A 20,837-nucleotide genomic window follows, 5' to 3' on the forward strand; every position below is an offset into this window, starting at 1 on the left:
TTTTTACGTTTTTGTTTTTCCTCCTTGCCTTCTAAAAATCATAACCCTTTTATATTTTAGAGAAGAAATATCCAGCATCCAGGTAAGTTCCAAGGGTAAACTTTATTGGAGGTAGCAATTACACGTATATCTCTGACGCGTTTCGCGCGTTAGCGCTTAGTCATAGACTTACACATAGACTCTGACTAAGCGCTAATGCGTGAAACGCATCAGAGATATACGTGTAATTGCTAAAGTTTACCCTTGGAACTTACCTGGATGCTGGATATTTCTTCTCTGTTCCTTCGTTGTGTGGCCGGGGGCGGAACCGGTCTATCAGAGCACGGGTGCTAACAGTCCGGAGGTGAGCTGTCTCCACTTGGATATTTCTGTTTATATTTTCATCCACAGACGAGTATGAGGGCTTGTTTTTTGCGTGACCATTTGTCCTTTGTAATGGCATCACTCATTTTACCATAAAATGTATGGCACAACTAAAATAATACTATCTGTGCGGGGAAATTGAAAAGAAAACCGCAATTTTGCTAATTTTGGAAGGTTTCGTTCTCACGTTGTACAATTTACGGTAAAAATTACGCTTTCTTTATTCTGTGGGTCAATACGATTAAAATTTTACCCATGATCACATACTTTTCTATTATTGTACTGCTTTAAAAAAATCGCAAACTTTTTAACCAAATGAGTACGTTTAAAATACCTATATTTTGCTGACCTATAACTTTTTCATTTTTCCATATAAGCGGCGGTATGAGGGCTCATTTTTTTATGCTGTAAACTGTACTTTTTATTGATACCCCATTTTTATACATTTTTTATCAATTTTTTTTAGAATTTTTTTTTTTTTACAAAAATTTTCATACCCCCTCCCTACAGTTAGGAGCAGCTAAGAGAGGGAGAGCTGGAGGGAGGGGGGTGAATATTCATAAGCGGCGCTGACGTCAGTGCCAGTTAAGCTGTAGAAGCCCCGCCCGTGCCAGTTACAGCAAGATTTCCATATATAATAAAACTACAATTGCGGGTGAACAGCCAGGCGGATCCAGGCAAGGTAGCGCTCATTGGAATCAGCGTCTCCCGCACTATCCATCAGTACCTGTGGATAGTGCGGGAGAAAACTTGTGACAGTTTTCCTTTTAAAGTAGTATGTACAGGTCTGTGAAAGCCAGAAATCTCGCTTGTTTGTTCGTGACCAAATACTTATTTTCCACCATAATTTGCAATTATTTTAAAAATCAGACAATGTGATTTTATGGATTTTTTTTCTCATTATGTCTCTAGTTGAGGTATGAAAATGTCAGGCCTCTCTCATCTTTTTAAGTGGGAGAACTTGCACAATTGGTGGCTGACTAAATACTTTTTTGCCCCACTGTATGAGTTAAGCATTTTAGTCATGCACAGAGAAAGATAAGGATTCAGAAATGAATCTGCATCTGCCATTTACTAAAGGATCTGTGTAAACCATTTGAGTATTACACGTTGGTAGGACTTGTCAATGCAATTATCACTGCAAAAAGAATTGTTATAATTAGAAACTAAAATGATTCTTGAGAAATAATAAAACTAGGTGTTATTACGCTTTTCAGCATAGGAAACCATTGACTCACTCGGGGTGGAACAGGAATGAATGCATATAGGCCATCATTAACCTAATATGTGATTCTAAGTTCATGTACCCGAGTCAAGAATGAAAAAAACTTCTAACAAAAGACTGGTTTCACATAGTGGAAAAACCTGCAACATATTTTATTTTACATACAGACTTTCATCCATGTGTGAACCTGGCCTAAGTCTTTTAAGTGCATCTATGTATTCGTCAGAGCTTTTTCCCTGGTAAGCCTTGTTTAAAGTTTCCCATTTGTCCCATCCTCCTCCCACACATGACAGTGTGTTTTGAATTTTGCTTTAGGCAAAAAATTTAATTCAACTATTGTGCATGCCAAAAAAAAAAAACTGCATTCTGCTGTAGGGCCTAGAGCAGCATCCATTTTTAGTCTCGGGGCACTCTGCAGCCAACCAGTCGACACAAGGTCATTGAGGCTAATGATTGGCTGCCGTGTGTTCTGACAAGGCATTGCTGTAGAGAAGTAAACAATGGTAGGTTGGGTATAATGACTGTAAGATATTTATAGAATAACTCTGCAACAACTATGGCCTACTTTTATAGGGGTTTTCCAAGGTGTAATGGCTATTTTTGCCTCAGGGGAATGATATTTTCCTTGTGTGAAACATTCCATTTTATAACGAAGCTGGGTTGAATTGGTTAAGAATGTTTTTGTACCAGGGGAATTTGTTATGAAGACTCCACAATTGTGTACAAATGGTTTTATAGTGTGAAAGAGAGAACGTCCCTTTTTCTCTCAGAATTCCGAAGCTAACACTTGGATTTCTGCTGTGGATATGCTAGTGAATGAGGCTAAACTGTAGCTATTCTGGAGTATAGAGAGTACATGCCGAAGATTTTATAATCCACAGTATGGTCAGTATTCTTAGTACTAATTGTTTTTTTCTGTTTTCTTACAGAAAGTGAGTGAGAAGGTTGGAGGAGCCGAAGGCACCAAGCTAGATGAGGACTTTAAAGAAATGGAACGGGTAAGTGTGTAGCTTAATAAAAAACCATTGGCATATGTCCGTTCTCTGTTTCCTTTTGTATCATTTAAAGGAGCTCCTTAAATACCGTATATACTCGAGTATAAGCCGACCCGAGTATAAGCCGAGACCCCTAATTTCAACCCAAAATCCCAGGAAAAGTTATTGACTCGAGTATAAGCCTAGGGTGGGAAATACCTCATCCCCCCCTGTCATCATCCAGACCCGTCATTAACATCCTCATCATCCCCTTGTCATCATCCCACACATCCCCCCTTCATCATCCCCTTGTCATCATCCCACACATCCCCTTATCATCCCACACATCCCCCCTTCATCATCCCCTTGTCATCATCCCACACATCCCCTTATCATCCCACACATCCCCCCTTCATCATCCTCTTGTCATCATCCCACACATCCCCCCTTCATCATCCCCTTGTCATCATCCCACACATCCCCTTATCCCACACATCCCCCCTTCATCATCCCCTTGTCATCATCCCACACATCCCCTTATCCCACACATCCCCCCCTTCATCATCCCCTTGTCATCATCCCACACATCCCCCCTTCATCATCCCCTTGTCATCATCCCACACATCCCCTTATCCCACACATCCCCCCTTCATCATCCCCTTGTCATCATCCCACACATCCCCCCTTCATCATCCCCTTGTCATCATCCCACACATCCCCTTATCCCACACATCCCCCCTTCATCATCCCCTTGTCATCATCCCACACATCCCCCCTTCATCATCCCCTTGTCATCATCCCACACATCCCCTTATCATCCCACACATCCCCCCTTCATCATCCCCTTGTAATCATCCCACACCCCCCCCTTCATCATCCCCACCCCCCTTCATCATCCCCACACCCCCCCCCTTCATCATCCTCTTCTCATCATTCGCCCTCAGTGGTCTTCAACCTGCGGACCTCCAGAGGTTTCAAAACTACAACTCCCAGCAAGCCCGGACAGCCATCGGCTGTCCGGGCTTGCTGGGAGTTGTAGTTTTGAAACCTCCGGAGGTCCGCAGGTTGAAGACCACTGCGGCCTTCAACATGCGGACCTCCAGAGGTTTCAAAACTACAACTCCCAGCAAGCCCGGGCAGCCATCGGCTGTCCGGGCTTGCTGGGAGTTGTAGTTTTGAAACCTCCGGAGGTCCGCAGGTTGAAGACCACTGCGGCCTTCAACATGCGGACCTCCAGAGGTTTCAAAACTACAACTCCCAGCAAGCCCGGGCAGCCATCGGCTGTCCGGGCTTGCTGGGAGTTGTAGTTTTGAAACCTCCGGAGGTCCGCAGGTTGAAGACCACTGCGGCCTTCAACATGCGGACCTCCAGAGGTTTCAAAACTACAACTCCCAGCAAGCCCGGGCAGCCATCGGCTGTCCGGGCTTGCTGGGAGTTGTAGTTTTGAAACCTCCGGAGGTCCGCAGGTTGAAGACCACTGCGGCCTTCAACATCATCCAGCCCCCTCTCACCCCCTTTAGTTCTGAGTACTCACCTCCGCTCGGCTCTGGTCCGGTCCTGCAGGGCTGTCCGGTAAGGAGGTGGTCCGGTGAGGAGGTGGTCCGGGCTGCTATCTTCACCGGGGGCGCCTCTTCTCCGCGCTTCCGGCCCGGAATAGAGCCGTTGCCTTGACAACGACGTATCTGCGTCGTTGTCAAGGCAACGTGACTATTCTGAGGCCGGGCCCGAAGCGCTTAGAAGAGGCCTCCCCGGTGAAGATAGCAGCCCGGACCACCTCCTCACCGGACCACCTCCTTACCGGACAGCCCTGCAGGACCGGACCAGCGCCGAGCGGAGGTGAGTACTCAGAACTAAAGGGGGTGAGAGGGGGCTGGATGATGTTGAAGGCCGCAGTGGTCTTCAACCTGCGGACCTCCGGAGGTTTCAAAACTACAACTCCCAGCAAGCCCGGACAGCCGATGGCTGCCCGGGCTTGCTGGGAGTTGTAGTTTTGAAACCTCTGGAGGTCCGCAGGTTGAAGACCACTGCGGGTGGGGGAGTTCACTCGAGTATAAGCCGAGGGGGGTGTTTTCAGCACGAAAAATCGTGCTGAAAAACTCGGCCTATACTCGAGTATATACGGTACATGAATTTGATTGTTTTGCCCCAGTAACTTGTTATCCATGTTTGTTGTGTTTTTTATTTTCTTTCTTTTTTAAATATAAGTTGGTACCTTGTTAGCCATAGAAATACAGGAGTGAAGTGGAGTGTTGATAGCTTTTTATTGGGTAACAAAAAAAATAGAGTACTAGCTTTCAAGACCTCCTGGGTCATTTAATTGGGATGTTGCAAGGTATAACATGCCTAATGAAGGGACCTGAGAGGTCTTGAAAGCTTGTGATCTATAGCTTCTTAGTTTGCCAATAAAGGTATCATCCTTACTCCACCTCTCTCCTGTCTTTATACATTTTCTAGTTTATATGAGACTATTATCAGGTGCCCTTTCTGAGTTTCCTAATGGGGTTTAACTTTTAAAGATGATGATGATGTCTTTATTCACCATATATTTGACCATAGAATATAGAATATCATTTTTATAGATTTTTTTTTTAATGCTTTATTGTGGAATTTAGGTAAAAACTGATTTTTTTTTCTTTAAATACTTTTACTTTAAAATTAGTTTTTAGCCAGGTAGATTTTTGCCTTGTTCATCTTATAATTGTAATGAAAGTTTTGTTTGTGAAGACTAGTCCAATATTTTACTGTACGCATTGCTCAGAACTCATCAATATTCCAAGACCAAAAAATGTAAGGTGTTTAAGGTAAATGTTTGTACTGCTTTTTATCTTCTAGTGAGTGCCAGCCATTGTTTCCATTATTTTGTCTGCTGCCTCAATAAAATTGTAATTCTGTTAGCACAATTTTAATAACAATGCTTTCTTAGGAAAGAGCAGTCATTTCCTCCATTTCATAGGTGAACACTTAGAGAACGCAATTGTAAGAAACCTAGAGAAGAAAATTACAGCTATTATGGCTTTGCATGTAACAATGAAGGTTTGCTATAGGGTTGGTGATCTAATGTGTGACTTACTTATGGAGTGAAATGACTATCACAAATATCTGGCGGAGAGGAAATGTGGGAAACTGTGTGCGAACAGTGTGATGTGAGGATTCCTGAGATGTGTAATTCTTTATTTTATAATAATCTGTAAAACAAAGCTGAACACGGCCACGGAATAACACCCTCCCACTACTGTGACATACATAAAGCAGGTGCATTACAAAGACGTCTTTTTATCTGCTCTGTGTTTGGTATGTAGACGCTGAATGCTGCTGTAATTCTGCCTTGTACTGGGGCATTAAAGCTCTTGCTGACTTTCCCTCATGTTTCGTAAGCAAGCCTTTAGAAGAAATGCAATGTGCTGCAGGCACAAAACCAGTGAATTTCTTTGTCTACAAAATGATGCATAGCTTGATATGAAACGCTGAAATTTGAATGGATCATATTACTATGAGAAAATATTAGCTGTTATCTTGCTGCACAGGGGATCTGTATCTGTGTAGTGTTTACAGCTCTTTGACGTTCAGTTTTTATTTGTAATACAGTTTTTCCTACAGTTTTCTTAGTAAAAGCAGGGGTCAAGTCCTGCTTTTCCACTCAATGGCTGTCCCTGCAGGATTTCTACTAATGGGAACGGTGTTCCTGCTGTGGAAAAAAGTGCAGGGGCCTGTATTGGAAGGTGTTTGCTGCCAAATTTATCATATATATATATATATATATATATATATATATATATATATATATATAATATCCAATTAGAAGCAGCACATCAAGTAGAGTCAGGTGATAGTCAGTATGGGGTGCTCGCATAATTGGAGCCTGGCTCCACCGGTTCCTCAATCCAAATAGGTGAAATAGAATGCAGCACACCACTGTTGCAGTCAAAACAAATAGATTTATTCCATAGCGTGCAGAGGACTACGTTTCTCCGGTCTCACACCGGCTTGATAAAGCCGGTGTGAGACCGGTGAAACGTAGTCCTCTGCACGCTATGGAATAAATCTACCGTATATACTCGAGTATAAGCCGAGTTTTTCAGCATGATTTTTCGTGCTGAAAACACCCCCCTCGGCTTATACTCGAGTGAACTCCCCCACCCGCAGTGGTCTTCAACCTGCGGACCTCCAGAGGTTTCAAAACTACAACTCCCAGCAAGCCCGGGCAGCCATCGGCTGTCCGGGCTTGCTGGGAGTTGTAGTTTTGAAACCTCCGGAGGTCCGCAGGTTGAAGACCACTGCGGCCTTCGACATCATCCAGCCCCCTCTCACCCCCCTTTAGTTCTGTACAGTACTCACCTCCGCTCGGCGCTGGTCCGGTCCTGCAGGGCTGTCCGGAGAGGAGGTCGTCCGGTGGGATAGTGGTTCCGGGCTGCTATCTTCACCGGGGAGGCCTCTTCTAAGCGCTTCGGGCCCGGCCCCAGAATAGTCACGTTGCCTTGACAACGACGCAGAGGTGCGTTCATTGCCAACGTACTTCTGCGTCATTGTCAAGGCAACGCCTCTATTCCGGGCCGGAAGCTCGGAGAAGAGGCGCCCCCGGTGAAGATAGCAGCCCGGAACCACTATCCCACCGGACCACCTCCTCTCCGGACAGCCCTGCAGGACCGGACCAGCGCCGAGCGGAGGTGAGTACTCAGAACGAAAGGGGGTGAGAGGGGGCTGGATGATGTCGAAGGCCGCAGTGGTCTTCAACCTGCGGACCTCCGGAGGTTTCAAAACTACAACTCCCAGCAAGCCCGGACAGCCGATGGCTGCCCGGGCTTGCTGGGAGCTGTAGTTTTGAAACCTCTGGAGGTCCGCAGGTTGAAGACCACTGAGGGCGAATGATGAGAAGAGGATGATGAAGGGGGGGGGGTGTGGGATGATGACAAGAGAATGATGAAGGGGGGTGGGGGGGTGGGGATGATGAAGGGGGGTGTGTGGGATGATGAAGGGGGGTGTGTGGGATGATGAAGGGGGGGTGTGTGGGATGATGACAAGGGGATGATGAAGGGGGGATGTGTGGGATGATGACAAGGGGATGATGAAGGGGGGATGTGTTGGATGATGACAAGGGGATGATGAAGGGGGGATGTGTGGGATGATGACAAGGGGATGATGAAGGGGGGATGTGTGGGATGATGACAGGGGGATGATGAAGGGGGGATGTGTGGGATGATGACAAGGGGATGATGAAGGGGGGATGTGTGGGATGATGACAAGGGGATGATGAAGGGGGGATGTGTGGGATGATGACAAGGGGATGATGAAGGGGGGATGTGTGGGATGATGACAAGGGGATGATGATGAGGATGTTAATGACGGGTCTGGATGATGACAGGGGGGATGATGTATTTCCCACCCTAGGCTTATACTCGAGTCAATAACTTTTCCTGGGATTTTGGGTTGAAATTAGGGGTCTCGGCTTATACTCGAGTATATACGGTATTTGTTTTCACTGCAACAGTGGTGTGCTGCATTCTATTTCACATATATGTGTGTGTGTTATTTATTTAAAAAAAAAATTAATAAGTTTCTGCAGCAACATGTGTAGAGCCCTAAGCCTAAAATTAACAAAAATTCTGCAGATTAGGGGACAAATAGAAAGGAGAATTGGTGTACAGTTTTACTACATTGAGTTAGTTTTGTTTGTAGCCTGTTGTCATTAAAGGGGTACTCCGGTGAAAACCTTTTTTCTTTTAAATCAACTGGTGGCAGAAAGTTAAACATATTTTTAAATTACATATCTTGAAGCAGAGAAAAATAGTGGAAAAAGTCGGCAGACTCGCCATAGACTTCTTTTTCAGGGTGGTTTCTTTATTGCATACTCACATATAAAAACTGATACAAAAGGAGGGAGAGAAGGATCACGGTGGGGGGTATTCACTGTCTGGCGACAGAATCTGTTTCGCTCGGTGCTCGAGCTTCTTCTGGCCTGAAGAAGCTTGAGGCCAGAAGAAGCTCGAGCACCGAGCGAAACAGATTCCTTTTGTATCAGTTTTTATATGTGAGTATGCAATAAAGAAACCACCCTGAAAAAGAAGTCTATGGCGAGTCTGCCGACTTTTTCCACTATTTTTCTCTGCTTCAAGATATGTGATTTGCTATTATCAGTCAGAGCACCACCAACACTTCCGGGAACACTCCTACACGTCCCATAGTCCAAGCCCCTGAGAATATCAGCAGCAGTGCCGGACATTACACTCTTTTTCTTAATATTTGTAAATTACTTCTATTAAAAAATCTTAATCCTTCCTGTACTTATTAGCTGCTGAATACTACAGAGGAAATTCTTTTCTTTTTGGAATGCTCTCTGATGACATCACGAGCACAGTTCTCTCTGCTGACGTTATTATAATAATAATGCTTTATTTATTGTTGTCCTTAGTGGGATTTGAACCCAAGTCCCCAGCACTGCAAGGCAGCAGTGCTAACCACTGAGCCACCATGCTGCCCTTAGCATACATCTGCTATGCACGGTTGCTAAAATGGACAGAGATGTCAGCAGAGAGCACTGTGCTCGTGATGTCATCAGTGTTCCAAAAAGAAAGGAATTTCCTCTGTAACATTCAGCAGCTAATAAGTACTGGAAGGATTAAGATTTTTTAATAGAAGTAATTTACAAATATGTTTAACTTTCTGCCACCAGTTGATTTAAAAAAAAAAAAAAAAGGTTTTCACCGGAGTACCCCTTTGACACTTTATTAATAGTCTTTATAAAAAAAAGAAAAATATGCAGACCGAAGTGTCGTAAAGAGTACCTGTTACCAAGCTAAACTTTTAATAATTTGTTCCTTATATATTTATAAGACACTTTGCTATTTACTTGCTGTTAAAATTCTAAACCTTTATATGTTTTTAACCCCTTAGGGACTCAGCCCATTTTCACCTTAAAGCGTACCTATCATCTCTCCCAAAAAATAAAAACTGTTATGTTACTCAGTACCTCACCCTGACCATGTACATCTAAGTTTTATGTGTTTGGCCCCAATATTTCTAATAAAAACAGCTTACATCAGTTGCAGCCTGGATTATCATCTTCTCTCAGGCAGGGGGCGTGTCCATTTTCTGCCCTCACTATACATGACTGAACTTCCGCCCTTACTGTGTGTCACTGAGTCTGGGAGGGAGCCTGGCAGTCAGCCAATCACTGCAGGCTGCTCTGTAACCCTTTCCTCTCTGGATCTCCTCATCCTCTGATACTCTTACATATTGCACGACTGGCTGGGATTTATAGTCCCCTACACACAATATCATATAATCATCTGCTCCTCTTGCATTTTGCATAATGGGACTACAAATCCCAGCCAGTGGTGCAGTGACTCTGACTGGGATAGCGGTGTATGTGTATGTATTTCCTCTGATCCTCTTACATATTGCATGACTGGCTGGGATTTGTAGTCCCCTACACACAATGGGGGAGATTTATCAAAACCTGTGCAGAGGAAAGCTTGCCCAGTTGCCCAGAGCAACCAATCAGATTGCTTCTTAAATTTTTCACAGGCCTTCATAAAAATGAAAGAAGCGATCTGATTGGTTGCTATGGGCAACTGGGCAAGTTTTCCTCTGCACAGGTTTTGATAAATCTCCCCCAATATCTTATGCAATAAGAAAGAGGAGCAGAGGATAATGTATATAATCCTCTGCACCTCTTACATATTGCATAATGGGACTACAAATCACAGCCAGCCGTGTACTCTGACTGGGATAGAGCTATAGCCCCAGGCAGTACCTGTGACGGATGAGCAGCTGCAGCACGCGCCTGGTGTGAGGTGGAAATTTGTGCCCAGTGCAGACTTGCGTCCGCTCCTCCCCTCAGCTCTCCGAACATTTCTGAAGCTAAAGCTGGGGGAGGGCAGAGCAGGGGGGAGAGCAGGTACAAACCCCCTCATCTCCCCTTTCCCTGCTCTGCCTTCAGAGGACGCAGGTCTGCAGGGGAGAGAGGACGTACACGCCCCCCTCATCTCCTCACTGAGCTCTACCTGTGTTCACTGAATGGGAAGATGACAAAGTGCTCAGGCTGGGGATGTATACACTGCAGGGGCTGGGGAATAAATCTCGGACTGGGGATGATTTCTATGTGTGAAAGGGGGGGATGACTTCTGAAGGACACATGCTGGGAGTTGTAGTCCCTGTTATGTGTGTGTATGCTAGTGTTTCACAACCAGGGAATGCTGGGAGTTGTAGTTTTGCAATACCTGGAGGCACCCTGGTTGGGAAATACTGGTGTATGCCTTGTAGAGGTGTTGAACTACAACCCCCAGGAGACTTCTGAGAGACAATAGAGGTGTTGGTGAACTACAACCCCCAGGAGACTACAAAGGCAGCTGCTGGTGTTATACCACAGACTGAAGACTCCTGAATGACACATGCTGGGAGTTGTAGTCCCTGTTGTGTGTTTATGCTAATGTTTCAGCATTCCCTGGTTGGGAAACATTAGCATACAGAGACTACAACTCCCAGCATGTGTTATTCAGGAGTCTTCAGTCTGCGGTATAACACCAGCATGCTGACTCTGTAGTCTCTTGGGAGTTGTAGTTCACCACACCTCTACAGGGCATACACCAGTATTTCCCAACCAGGGTGCCTACAGGTGTTGCAAAACTACAACTCCCAGCATTCCCAGGTTGGGAAACATTAGCATACAGGGACTACAACTCCCAGCCTGTGTCATTCAGGAGTCCCCCCCCCCCCCTTCACACAAAGAAATCATCCCCAGTATGAGATTTATTCCCCAGCCCCTGCAGTCATCCTCCTGTTCAGTGAACACAGGCAGAGCTCAGTGAGGAGATGAGGAGGAGTGTACATCCTCTCTCCCCTGCTCTGTGTCCTTTCTCCAGTACAGTCCTGCGTGCAGGGGGAGGGGAGATGAGGAGTCCTGTATGTCCTTTCTCCCCTGCTCTTTCTTCTTTCTCCGTGCAGACCTGCGTCCTCCGAAGGCAGAGCAGGGAGAGGGGAGATGAGGGGGGTGTGTACCTGCTCTCCCCCTCTGCTCTACCTTCGCTCTGCCCTCCCCCCAGCTCTAGCTTCTAGCAGAAATCTTCAGAGAGTTGAGGGGAGGGGAGGAGCGGACGAAAGTCTGCATGGGGCACAAACTTCCACCTCACACCAGGAGCACAGAGCCTTCTAAAGCCCGCCCTTACTTCCTGTATTCCGACAGGCCAGGACTGTTGCCACCGTCAGTTTTCACATAGTGACGGCCAGAGGTCAGCATGGGCCTCTTTTGTGAGGACCCCTAGTGGCCACTTTTATACAACCAATTTGTAAGTTAAGTTAATGAAAAAAAATTATTGAATGTATTTAGAGATATATTAATTTTATAGCTATCTATTGAATTGAACCCAAAAAAATTTTGTGATAGTGGCCATTTAACCTCCCTGGCGGTATGATTCTGTCTGGAAATGTGTACCAAAAGCGGTACATTTTTTTTTTAACTGAATTTCACAGCTCCCTCCGCCCATTTCACATCTCCCCCGTCACATTCTCCTCTCCCTTGTCACATCCCCCGTCACATTCTCCCCCCTCCTTGTCACATTCTTCCCCCCTTGTCACATTCCCCCCCTTGTCACATTCTCCCCCTTCATGTTACATTCCCCTCCCCCTGTCACATCCCCCCCTTGTCACATCCCCCCTTCATGTCACATTCCCCTCCCCCCTTGTCACATCCCCCCTTCATGTCACATTCCCCTCCCCCCCTGTCACATCCCCCCTTCATGTCACATTCCCCTCCCCCCCTGTCACATCCCCCCTTCATGTCACATTCCCCTCCCCCTGTCACATCCCCCCTTCATGTCACATTCCCCTCCCCCCCTGTCACATTCCCCCCCAGTCACATTCCCCCCCAGTCACATTCCCCCCTTGTCACATTCCCCCCTTGTCACATTCATCCCCCCTTCTCACCTTGTCACCTTGTCCTGCAGCAGAATACACTAGGTTTGCCGGGCAGATTTCAAACCTAGTGTATTTGCTGCAGAACAAGCCCTTTCCCCTTCAGCCAATCACAGGCTTTACACCACTGCGGCCTGTGATTGGCTGAAAAGTGAAAGGTCCTGTAAGATGAATAGAGCAGGGACCAGAGCGCACGGAGGGGAACGACATCTGCAGGGACCGGGATTAGGTGAGCAAAAGGTTTTTTTATTTTACTACTTCTTCCTTTTACACTTAGCTCAGTGTTTTTCTACCAGGGGGCCTCCAGCTGTTGTGAAACTACTACTCCCAGCATGCCCGGACAGCCTTTGGCTGTTCGGGCATGCTGAGAGTTGTAGTTTTGCAACAGCTGGAGGCCCCCTGGTAGGGAAACACTGACTTTTAGTATTTTTCTTTACCTGCTCTGGCCGTCCCCCGCAACGGGAGCCGACCAGAGCAGATAATCGCATGTTTTCCCGGGGGCCGCATCGCTATATCGCATTGCTTTTGCGATATATCGTGCAGCCCGGCCGGGAACTCTGCAATTCTACCCCGAGCGTGACTCGGGATTACCAATCCTGGCAGGGAAAATTATCCCCGAGTCATGCTCGGGAATACCGCTCAGAAGGTTAAGGACTCCATTTTTTGCAATTCTGACCACTGTCACTTTATGCATTAATAACTCTGGGATGCTTTTACCTTTTATTTTGATTCTGAGAGCGTTTTTCGTGACATATTCTACTTTAACATAGAGGTAAATTTTCGTTGTTACTTGCATCCTTTCTTGGTGAAAAATCCCAAAATGTTAAGAAAATTTTGCATTTTTCTAACTTTGAAACTTTCTGTTTGTAAGGAAGATGGACATTCCAAATAAATTGTATATTGATTCACATATGCAATATGTCTACTTTATGTTTGCATCATAAAGTTGACATGTTTTTACTTTTTGATTACATTAGAGGGCTTCAAAGTATAGCAGCAATTTTCAAAATGTTCATGAAAAATTCAAAATCTGAATTTTTCAGGGACCAGTTAAGTTTGAAGTGGATTTGATGGGCCTTGCTGTGAGAAATACCCCATTATAGAAACTGCACCCCTCAAAGTATTCAAAATGACATTCAGAAAGTTTGTTAACCCTTTAGGTGTTTCACAGGTATAGCAGCAAAGTGAAGGAGAAAATTCAAAATCTTCATTTTTACACTCGCATGTTCCTGTATAGCCATTTTAGGAATTTTTACAAGGGACAAAAGGAGAGCATGTCGCATTTTGGAAGCCCTTATGGTGCCAAAACAGATAAAAATAAAAAACACATGGCATACTATTTTGGAAACTACACCCCTCAAGGAACGTAACCAGGGGTACAGTGAGCCTTTTTCCCCCCAATTTGTCACTTTTACAAGGGGTAATAGGAGATAATGCCCCCCCAAAATGTTTAACACCATTTCTTCTGAGTAATGAAATACCCCATATGTGGATGTAAACTACTGGCGTTTGGCAGATGTTTGGAAGAGTGGACTGTGCAAATGAAAAATTACATTTTTAATTTTCATAGACCACTGTTCCAAAACCTGTTAGACACCTGTGGGGTGTAAATGCTCACTGTACCCCTTATTATATTACGTAAGGGGTGTAGTTTCCAAAATGGGGTCACATGTGGGGGGGGGGTCCATTGTTCTGGCACCATGGGGGCTTTGTAAACACATGTGGTCTTCATTTCCGGACAAATTTTCTCTCCAAAAGCCCAACGGCGTTCCTTCTCTTTTGAGCATTGTAGTTCGCCCGCAGAGCACTTTACATCCACATATGGGGTATGTTTTTACTCAGAAGAAATGGGGTTACAAATTTTGGGGTCTTTTTTTCCCTATTTTCCCTTGTTAAAATGAAAAATTTAGGGTAACACCAGAATTTTTGTTAAAAAAAAAATATTTTTTTTTAATTTTCCCATCCAACTTTAACGAAAATTCGTCAAACATCTGCGGGGTGTTAAGGCTCACTATACCCCTTGTTTTGTTCCGTGATGGGTGTGGTTTCCATAATGGGGTCACACAGGGGTATTAATTTTTTTGTGTTTGTCAGAACCGCTGTAAAATCGGCCACCCCTGTGCAAATCACCAATTTAGGCCTCAAATGTACATAGCGCGCTCTCATTGTGCGTCCGTAGAGCATTTTACATCCACATATGGGGTTTTTCCATACTCATTGTGTTACAAATTTTGGGGGTCTTTGTTTCCTTTTACCTCATGTGAAAATGAAAAGTATGGGGCAACACCAGCATGTGAATGTAAACAATTTTTTTTTATTTTTTTACACTAACAGGCTGGTGTAGACCCCAACTTTACCTTTTCATAAGGGGTAAAAGGAGAAAGCCCCCCCCAAAATTTGTAACACAATTGCTCTTGAGTACGGAAATACCCCATATGTGGCCCTAAACTGCTTCCTTGAAATACGACAGGGCTCCGAAGTGAGAGAACGCCATGTGCATTTGAGGCCTAAATTAGGGATTTGCATAGGGGTGGACTTGGATGCAAGCATTACAATTGCCTTCCCTACCAAAATAAAATTATACGCCAGTGATTCCCAACAGGGTGCCTCCAGCTGTTGCTAAACTCCCAGCATGCCTGGACAGTCAGTGGCTGTCCGGAAAGGCTGGGAGTTGTTGTTTGGCAACAGCTGGAGGCTCCATTGTGGAAACACTGCCGTACGATACGTTTTCAATTTTATTGAGGGGGGACAGTGTAAGGGGGTATATATGTAGTGTTTTACTCTTTATTTTGTGTTAGTGTAGTGTTTTTAGGGTAACATTCACACGGGCTGGAGTTTACGTTGAATTTCCCGTTAGGAGTTTGAGCTGCAGCGGAAAATTTGCAGCAGCTCAAACTTGAAACAGGAAACTCACTGTAAACCCCCGTCCATGTGAATGTACCCTGTACATTTTGCAAACCTCCAGTTGTTGCAAAACTACAACTGACAGACCGTGTATGCTGGGAGTTGTACTTATGCAACAGCTGGAGGCACACTGATAGGTAACAAAACCTAACTCAAGGTTTTCCAAACTCAGTATTTTCCAAACGGTGTGCCTCCAGCTGTTGCAGAGCTACAACTCCCAGCATGTACTGATTGGCAAATGGCATGCTGGAAGATGTAGTTATGCAACAGCTGGAGGCACGAAACTACAAGTCTCAGCATGCCCAGACAGCCGTTTGCTGTTCGTGCATGCTGGGAGTTGTAGTTTTGCAAGATTTAGAGAGCCAAGATTTAGAGACCACTGCACAGTGATCTCCAAAATGTGGCCCTCCATATGTTGCAAAACTACAAATCCCAGCATGCCCAGACGGCAAACTGCTGTCTGGGAATACTGGGAGTTGTAGTTTTGCAACATCTGGAGGGCTACAGCTTAGAGACCACTGTAAACTGTGGCCCTCCAGATGTTGCGAGGCAACAACTCAACTGGCAGTAGCAGGATCACCGCCGCACACAGAGGATCACTGCCCGCCATCGCCCAGAGGAGGATTGCCGCCTTAGAGGACCTTCTGCACCGGTCCCAGCACAGTTGCCCCACTCTGCCCAGACAACCCCCCCCCTCCAATCTGCTATTTGTTGGTTGCTTCTTACCGATAAATAACAGGGAGGATCGGGGGTGTCTTGGAAAGCCTTAATCCCCTTACTTTCTGGGTCACCGGAGATCCTTATGACCCGGAATCGCCACAGATTACCGGTCTGAATTGACCGCTGACATGGGGGGATCCCCCCAGGCATTGGCACGGGATGCCTGCGGAATAATTACGCCCTGGGTCCTTGGGGTCTTGGGATGCAGAGCATACCTGTACGTCTTGCCTCCCCAAGTGGTTAATGTGGTTGAAAAAATGGCCTAGGCTCTGTTCTGTTCCCATCCAAAAGTCAAACAATTAGTTTGGTCTCCTCACCTGACAGGAGACTAAACTTAGGAAGTGTGTGCAGGGCATGGCGGGGCACAGCCTTGCTGGGGAACACCCCCATTTTCTCCTGCCAGGAACTCGCACAATGTGAGCAAGGGAAAGTTATGATACAGAGCTTTTTATTGTTCTGATAGGAGGGGTGTTGGGAGTAGTTAGGGAGGATAATCAGAGTTAGGCTGGGTTCACATCAAGTTTTCTCCCATATGGGAGCACATACGGCAGGGGGGAGCTAAAACCTTGCGTTTCCATATGGACCTAAAACTGTGGTCAACCACGGTATTAGGTTCGGTTGTAAAAGCACATAAGGCGCAAAAATGAGCCGACCGGACCAAATGTTTCACTCCGGCAGGCTCATTGAAATGAATTACATATGGGAGCGCATACGAAAGCATACGGGAGCACGAGGTTTTAGCTCCCCCCCCCTGCCATATGCGCTCCCATATGGGAGAAAACGTGATGTGAACCAGCCCTTAGTTTAGAAAATTTGGTTTGATGACAGGTACTCTTTAATGGCAAGAGGCTACAAACTAAACCAACCAGTCTAGTCTGACTGTGTACTTGTTCCTATTTGTCCCATACATCTTGCTAACATTTATTTGGATGGTTAATAAGAAGTAGGGGGTAGACAAAAGGGAATATGACAGCAGGATCAAACTACAGAGTTTTCAATAATGCATCTAACCTAAAGATTTCCTGAGACTGCAAACAATAAAAACAAATAAATATATCTGCTAAGGGGGATATAGCCATTTAAAGTAAATGTCAACTCTTAAACACAGTTATGTTTTTTAAATTTGTTTGCGTTATACTTATGACATGTTTGCTTGACTTTTTTTTTTTTTTTTTTTTTCTCAGACAGATCTGTTAAAGGAGTTCTTGTATTATAGCCATCCCCCTTTCATTATAATATAGTAATGAATGTAAGACATTTTGTAATTGAGGTGCATTTAAGGGGCTCATATTTTCCATGGTGTTGCATGATTAATCTTGTCAGGTTTTCCTAACGTCCACTGAATTATAATCTTCTTTTAACAGATCTGTTTGGAAAAAAACAAGCAGACATGTCATAAGGATAGCCAAACTTAAAGGGTTATTCCATGAAAAAAAAAATTTTTTTTCCATTACTGGGTCCAGAAAGTTAAACAGACTTGTAAATTACTTCTATTAAAAAAACTTAATACATCCGGTACTTATCAGTTGCTGAAGTTAAGTTGTTCTTTTCTGCCTGACAACAGTGCTCTCTGCTGAGACCTCTGTCTGTCTCAGGAACTGTCCAGAATAGCAGCAAATCCACATAGCAAACCTTTTCTGCTCTGGACAGTTCTTTAGACAGACAGAGGTTTTAGCAGAGAGCACTGTTGTCAGACAGGAAAGAACAACTCAACTTTAGAAGCTGATAAGTACCAGAAGGATTATGATTTTTTAATAAAAGTAATTAACAAATCTGTTTAACTTTCTGGAGCCAGTTGATATGAAAAAAGCTTTTTCATCGAATACACCTTTAATGTGGACAGACCCTTAATTTTTTTTATTTTAATGATATTAAAAAAAAATAAAAAATTGCCAAGGCTTGCCTTCCTTTTAAACATAAGTAACATTTTTATTTCAGATTTATAGTGCTTATTTTATCACAACCTGTAGGCTTTCTAAAAAAAAAAAAAAAGTAGGAAGAAAACTTTAATGAGAAACCGCATCCAAGAAAATGGCATGGAGGTCTATTAAAAAAAATGCGAGTATTCATAAAATCTATTTTTCATAAACCATTTTCACTGTACAATTTGTTTAGTCTGCCATCAAGAAGTCCTGACATACATAGAATTCATGGACCCAATAGCAAAAATCAGAATTGCCCTCATCCCATACATGACATAGGCAAGAGAGGCTAGCCACTATTTTTTGTTACATTGTATATACTTACCCCTTTCCCCTCTCCACACTTAGGAATAGGAGTTGGTCTGTGTAGTAGGGATCTGCGTTTAGGGTTCACCTGTACCCTTCACCCTCCCCCCCCCCCCCCCCATTTTCTCTAAATTTTTTGTGTATCCCAATGTCAATTGTATTCATGATTTATGAAATATGATCTAGTAAACATTTTGGAAAATGTATAAGTTAAGTCTTACCTCAACCTTATTGCTGTTATATTTAGTAAATAATTTGTGATACTCTCACTGGAGCCATCAGTCATGTTCAGTGCACACTGTGTGTGAGAGACTCAGCTGGCCAATAAACAGCGCCATCAACAGAACATCTCTGCTCATTATCCAGCAGTCCTGTAGCACCGAATCTGGAAGTCTGATACCTTCATTGTAGGGCAGGGTTACCAGACTTGGTTCATTTACCTGGGTCATTTGTGAAGGTGTGACTTCTCTGGTGACGTCTTCTCTGATCAGAGTCGTTCACTTATTCGTTTCTTTACCATTTAGCCAGACTGCCATCAAGGCATCTCCTGGTCAAGACACATCTCTGCAGATTCTGCTGGACAAACTTTTCAGGCTCCTTTCTCCAGCACAAGCCCCACCTCTTTACACACTCCCCATATGTATTGCCCCACAGAGTATTAGCGCCCACTTTGTGCTCCTTTTATAGTAGTTTGGCTGCTTTGTGTCCCTATATAGTAGTAGGGCTTTACATTACTTTATACTTTTAGCCTCCATACTGCTTCTATATAGTATTTGGCCACTATATGGTGTTATGCTCCCATACTGCTCTCTTACATTAGAAGGCCCCTGTACTGTTGTATTATAGTATGGCCTCCATACTGCCCTATAAGGCCCCATATAGTAGTAGGCCTATAAAAAGTTCAGCTCTCTGCGCTCATACAGAGATGTTGCCCACACCAGATGCTTTGACTACAGTGACAGGATGGAGCCACTTATTACATCCTGTCACCAGCACAACATATATTCAACTGTGTGTGCGTCTTAAAGGCGAATTCACAGTTGAAATCCATGCTTATCTGTGGATACAGGACATTTTTCCCAAATCCCTTGACCAGGCCCCCTGTTCACCAGGGCTCAAGCATTGATGTAACATGCTTCAATGGTAGGTACGCCACAGAGTCCTGATAGAAATGTGTATAAAGCTCTCAAGAATGGGCAAGACAATAGGTAGTACACTATACAGTATATTTCTATTACCTTGCGTAATAGTTAAAGGGGTACTGTGGTGGAATTTTTTTTTTTTTATCAACTTTTGCCAGAAAGTTGAACAGATTTGTAAATTACTTATATTAAAAAATCTTATTCCTTCCAGTACGTATTGGCTGCTGAATACTACAGAGGAAATTCTTTTCTTTTTTGGAACACAGAGCTCTCTGCTGACATCATGACCACAGCGCTCTCTGCTGACATCTCTGTCCATTTTAGGAACTGCCCAGAGTAGGAGAAAATCCTCATAGCAAACATATGCTGCTCTGAACAGTTCCTAAAATGGACAGAGATGTCAGCAGAGAGCACTGTGGTCATGATGTCAGCAGAGAGCACAGTGTTCCAAAAAGAAAAGAATTTCCTCTGTAGTATTCAGCAGCTAACACGTACTGGAATGATTAAGATTTTTTAATAGAAGTAATTTACATATCTGTTTAACTTTCTGGCACCAGTTGATTTAAAAAAAAAATTTCCACTGGAGTACCCCTTTAAAGAAATGTTCTTACTGGCTTCTGGTCTAGTGATAAATATATTTGTTTTTTCAATCTTCTGACAAACATAAAAATATTTTCCTTTTGCCTCTAGAAAGTTGATGTGACCAGCAGAGCGGTTATGGAAATAATGACCAAGGCAATAGAGTACCTTCAGCCCAATCCAGGTAATCCGCCTCTACTAGACCAGATATGCATAGCGAAGGGCCCCTGTGTAAAACATTGTGTTTAAAACCCTTCCTCAGCTTTTTTTTTTTTTAAGAGCCAGAACTCTGATTTTTACATCCACAGGGCTTGTTTTTACTGTAGAATCAATGACCCTTTTCATTATGATGACACCTTTCATTGCAAAAAAAATAAGAATTGGGTCTCCAATTGGGGAATTGCAACATTTTTTTTTTTTTGGTGGGGGAGTGTGGCTGTTCTTTACGGTTGAAATGATACCTATAGCTACATATTGTTTTTTTACCTGGTGCTCATGACAGCACCCTTGGAGAGGACCTCCCACCGCAGGACAGGAAACGTGGGAACATAAAAAGGGACACACCTCTCCACACCTCAGTTCAGGTTTCCTGTCCTCCGGTGGGAGATCTTTGGATCTATCTCGACATACCTCCCTAAGGGGCTGCAGGTCCTCCGGTAGGGGGGATTCCTGGCTGGCAGAGGTCTCCTCCAGGGAGCAGCCGCAAGTATGACTGTGGGTCCGGCAGGTTGTCCGGTGGGGTCCCGCTAGTGCTGCCTCCCCATTTCCCCCCCATGTGTGCACATTCTGGGGGAGG

General features: G+C 44.4%; 1 protein-coding gene and 1 long non-coding RNA gene across 4 annotated transcripts in view; one reads left to right on the forward strand and one right to left on the reverse strand.

Annotated features, from left to right (window-relative positions):
• Nucleotides 1-20,837, forward strand: part of SH3GL2 (SH3 domain containing GRB2 like 2, endophilin A1) — a 175,315-nt gene that overhangs the window by 98,084 nt on the left and 56,394 nt on the right. For all 3 annotated transcript variants that reach the window (XM_056519716.1, XM_056519695.1, XM_056519706.1), the window contains exons 2-3: nt 2,518-2,586; nt 20,153-20,225. In XM_056519716.1, coding sequence (XP_056375691.1) covers nt 2,578-2,586; nt 20,153-20,225 — 82 coding nt within the window. In that variant the 5' untranslated portion in view covers nt 2,518-2,577. The remainder of the gene's footprint in view (nt 1-2,517; nt 2,587-20,152; nt 20,226-20,837) is intronic.
• Nucleotides 1-20,837, reverse strand: part of LOC130273251 (uncharacterized) — a 37,289-nt gene that overhangs the window by 11,823 nt on the left and 4,629 nt on the right. The window lies entirely within an intron of this gene.

Source organism: Hyla sarda, chromosome 1, assembly GCF_029499605.1.
Source record: "Hyla sarda isolate aHylSar1 chromosome 1, aHylSar1.hap1, whole genome shotgun sequence".
NCBI classification, from domain to species: domain Eukaryota; kingdom Metazoa; phylum Chordata; class Amphibia; order Anura; family Hylidae; genus Hyla; species Hyla sarda.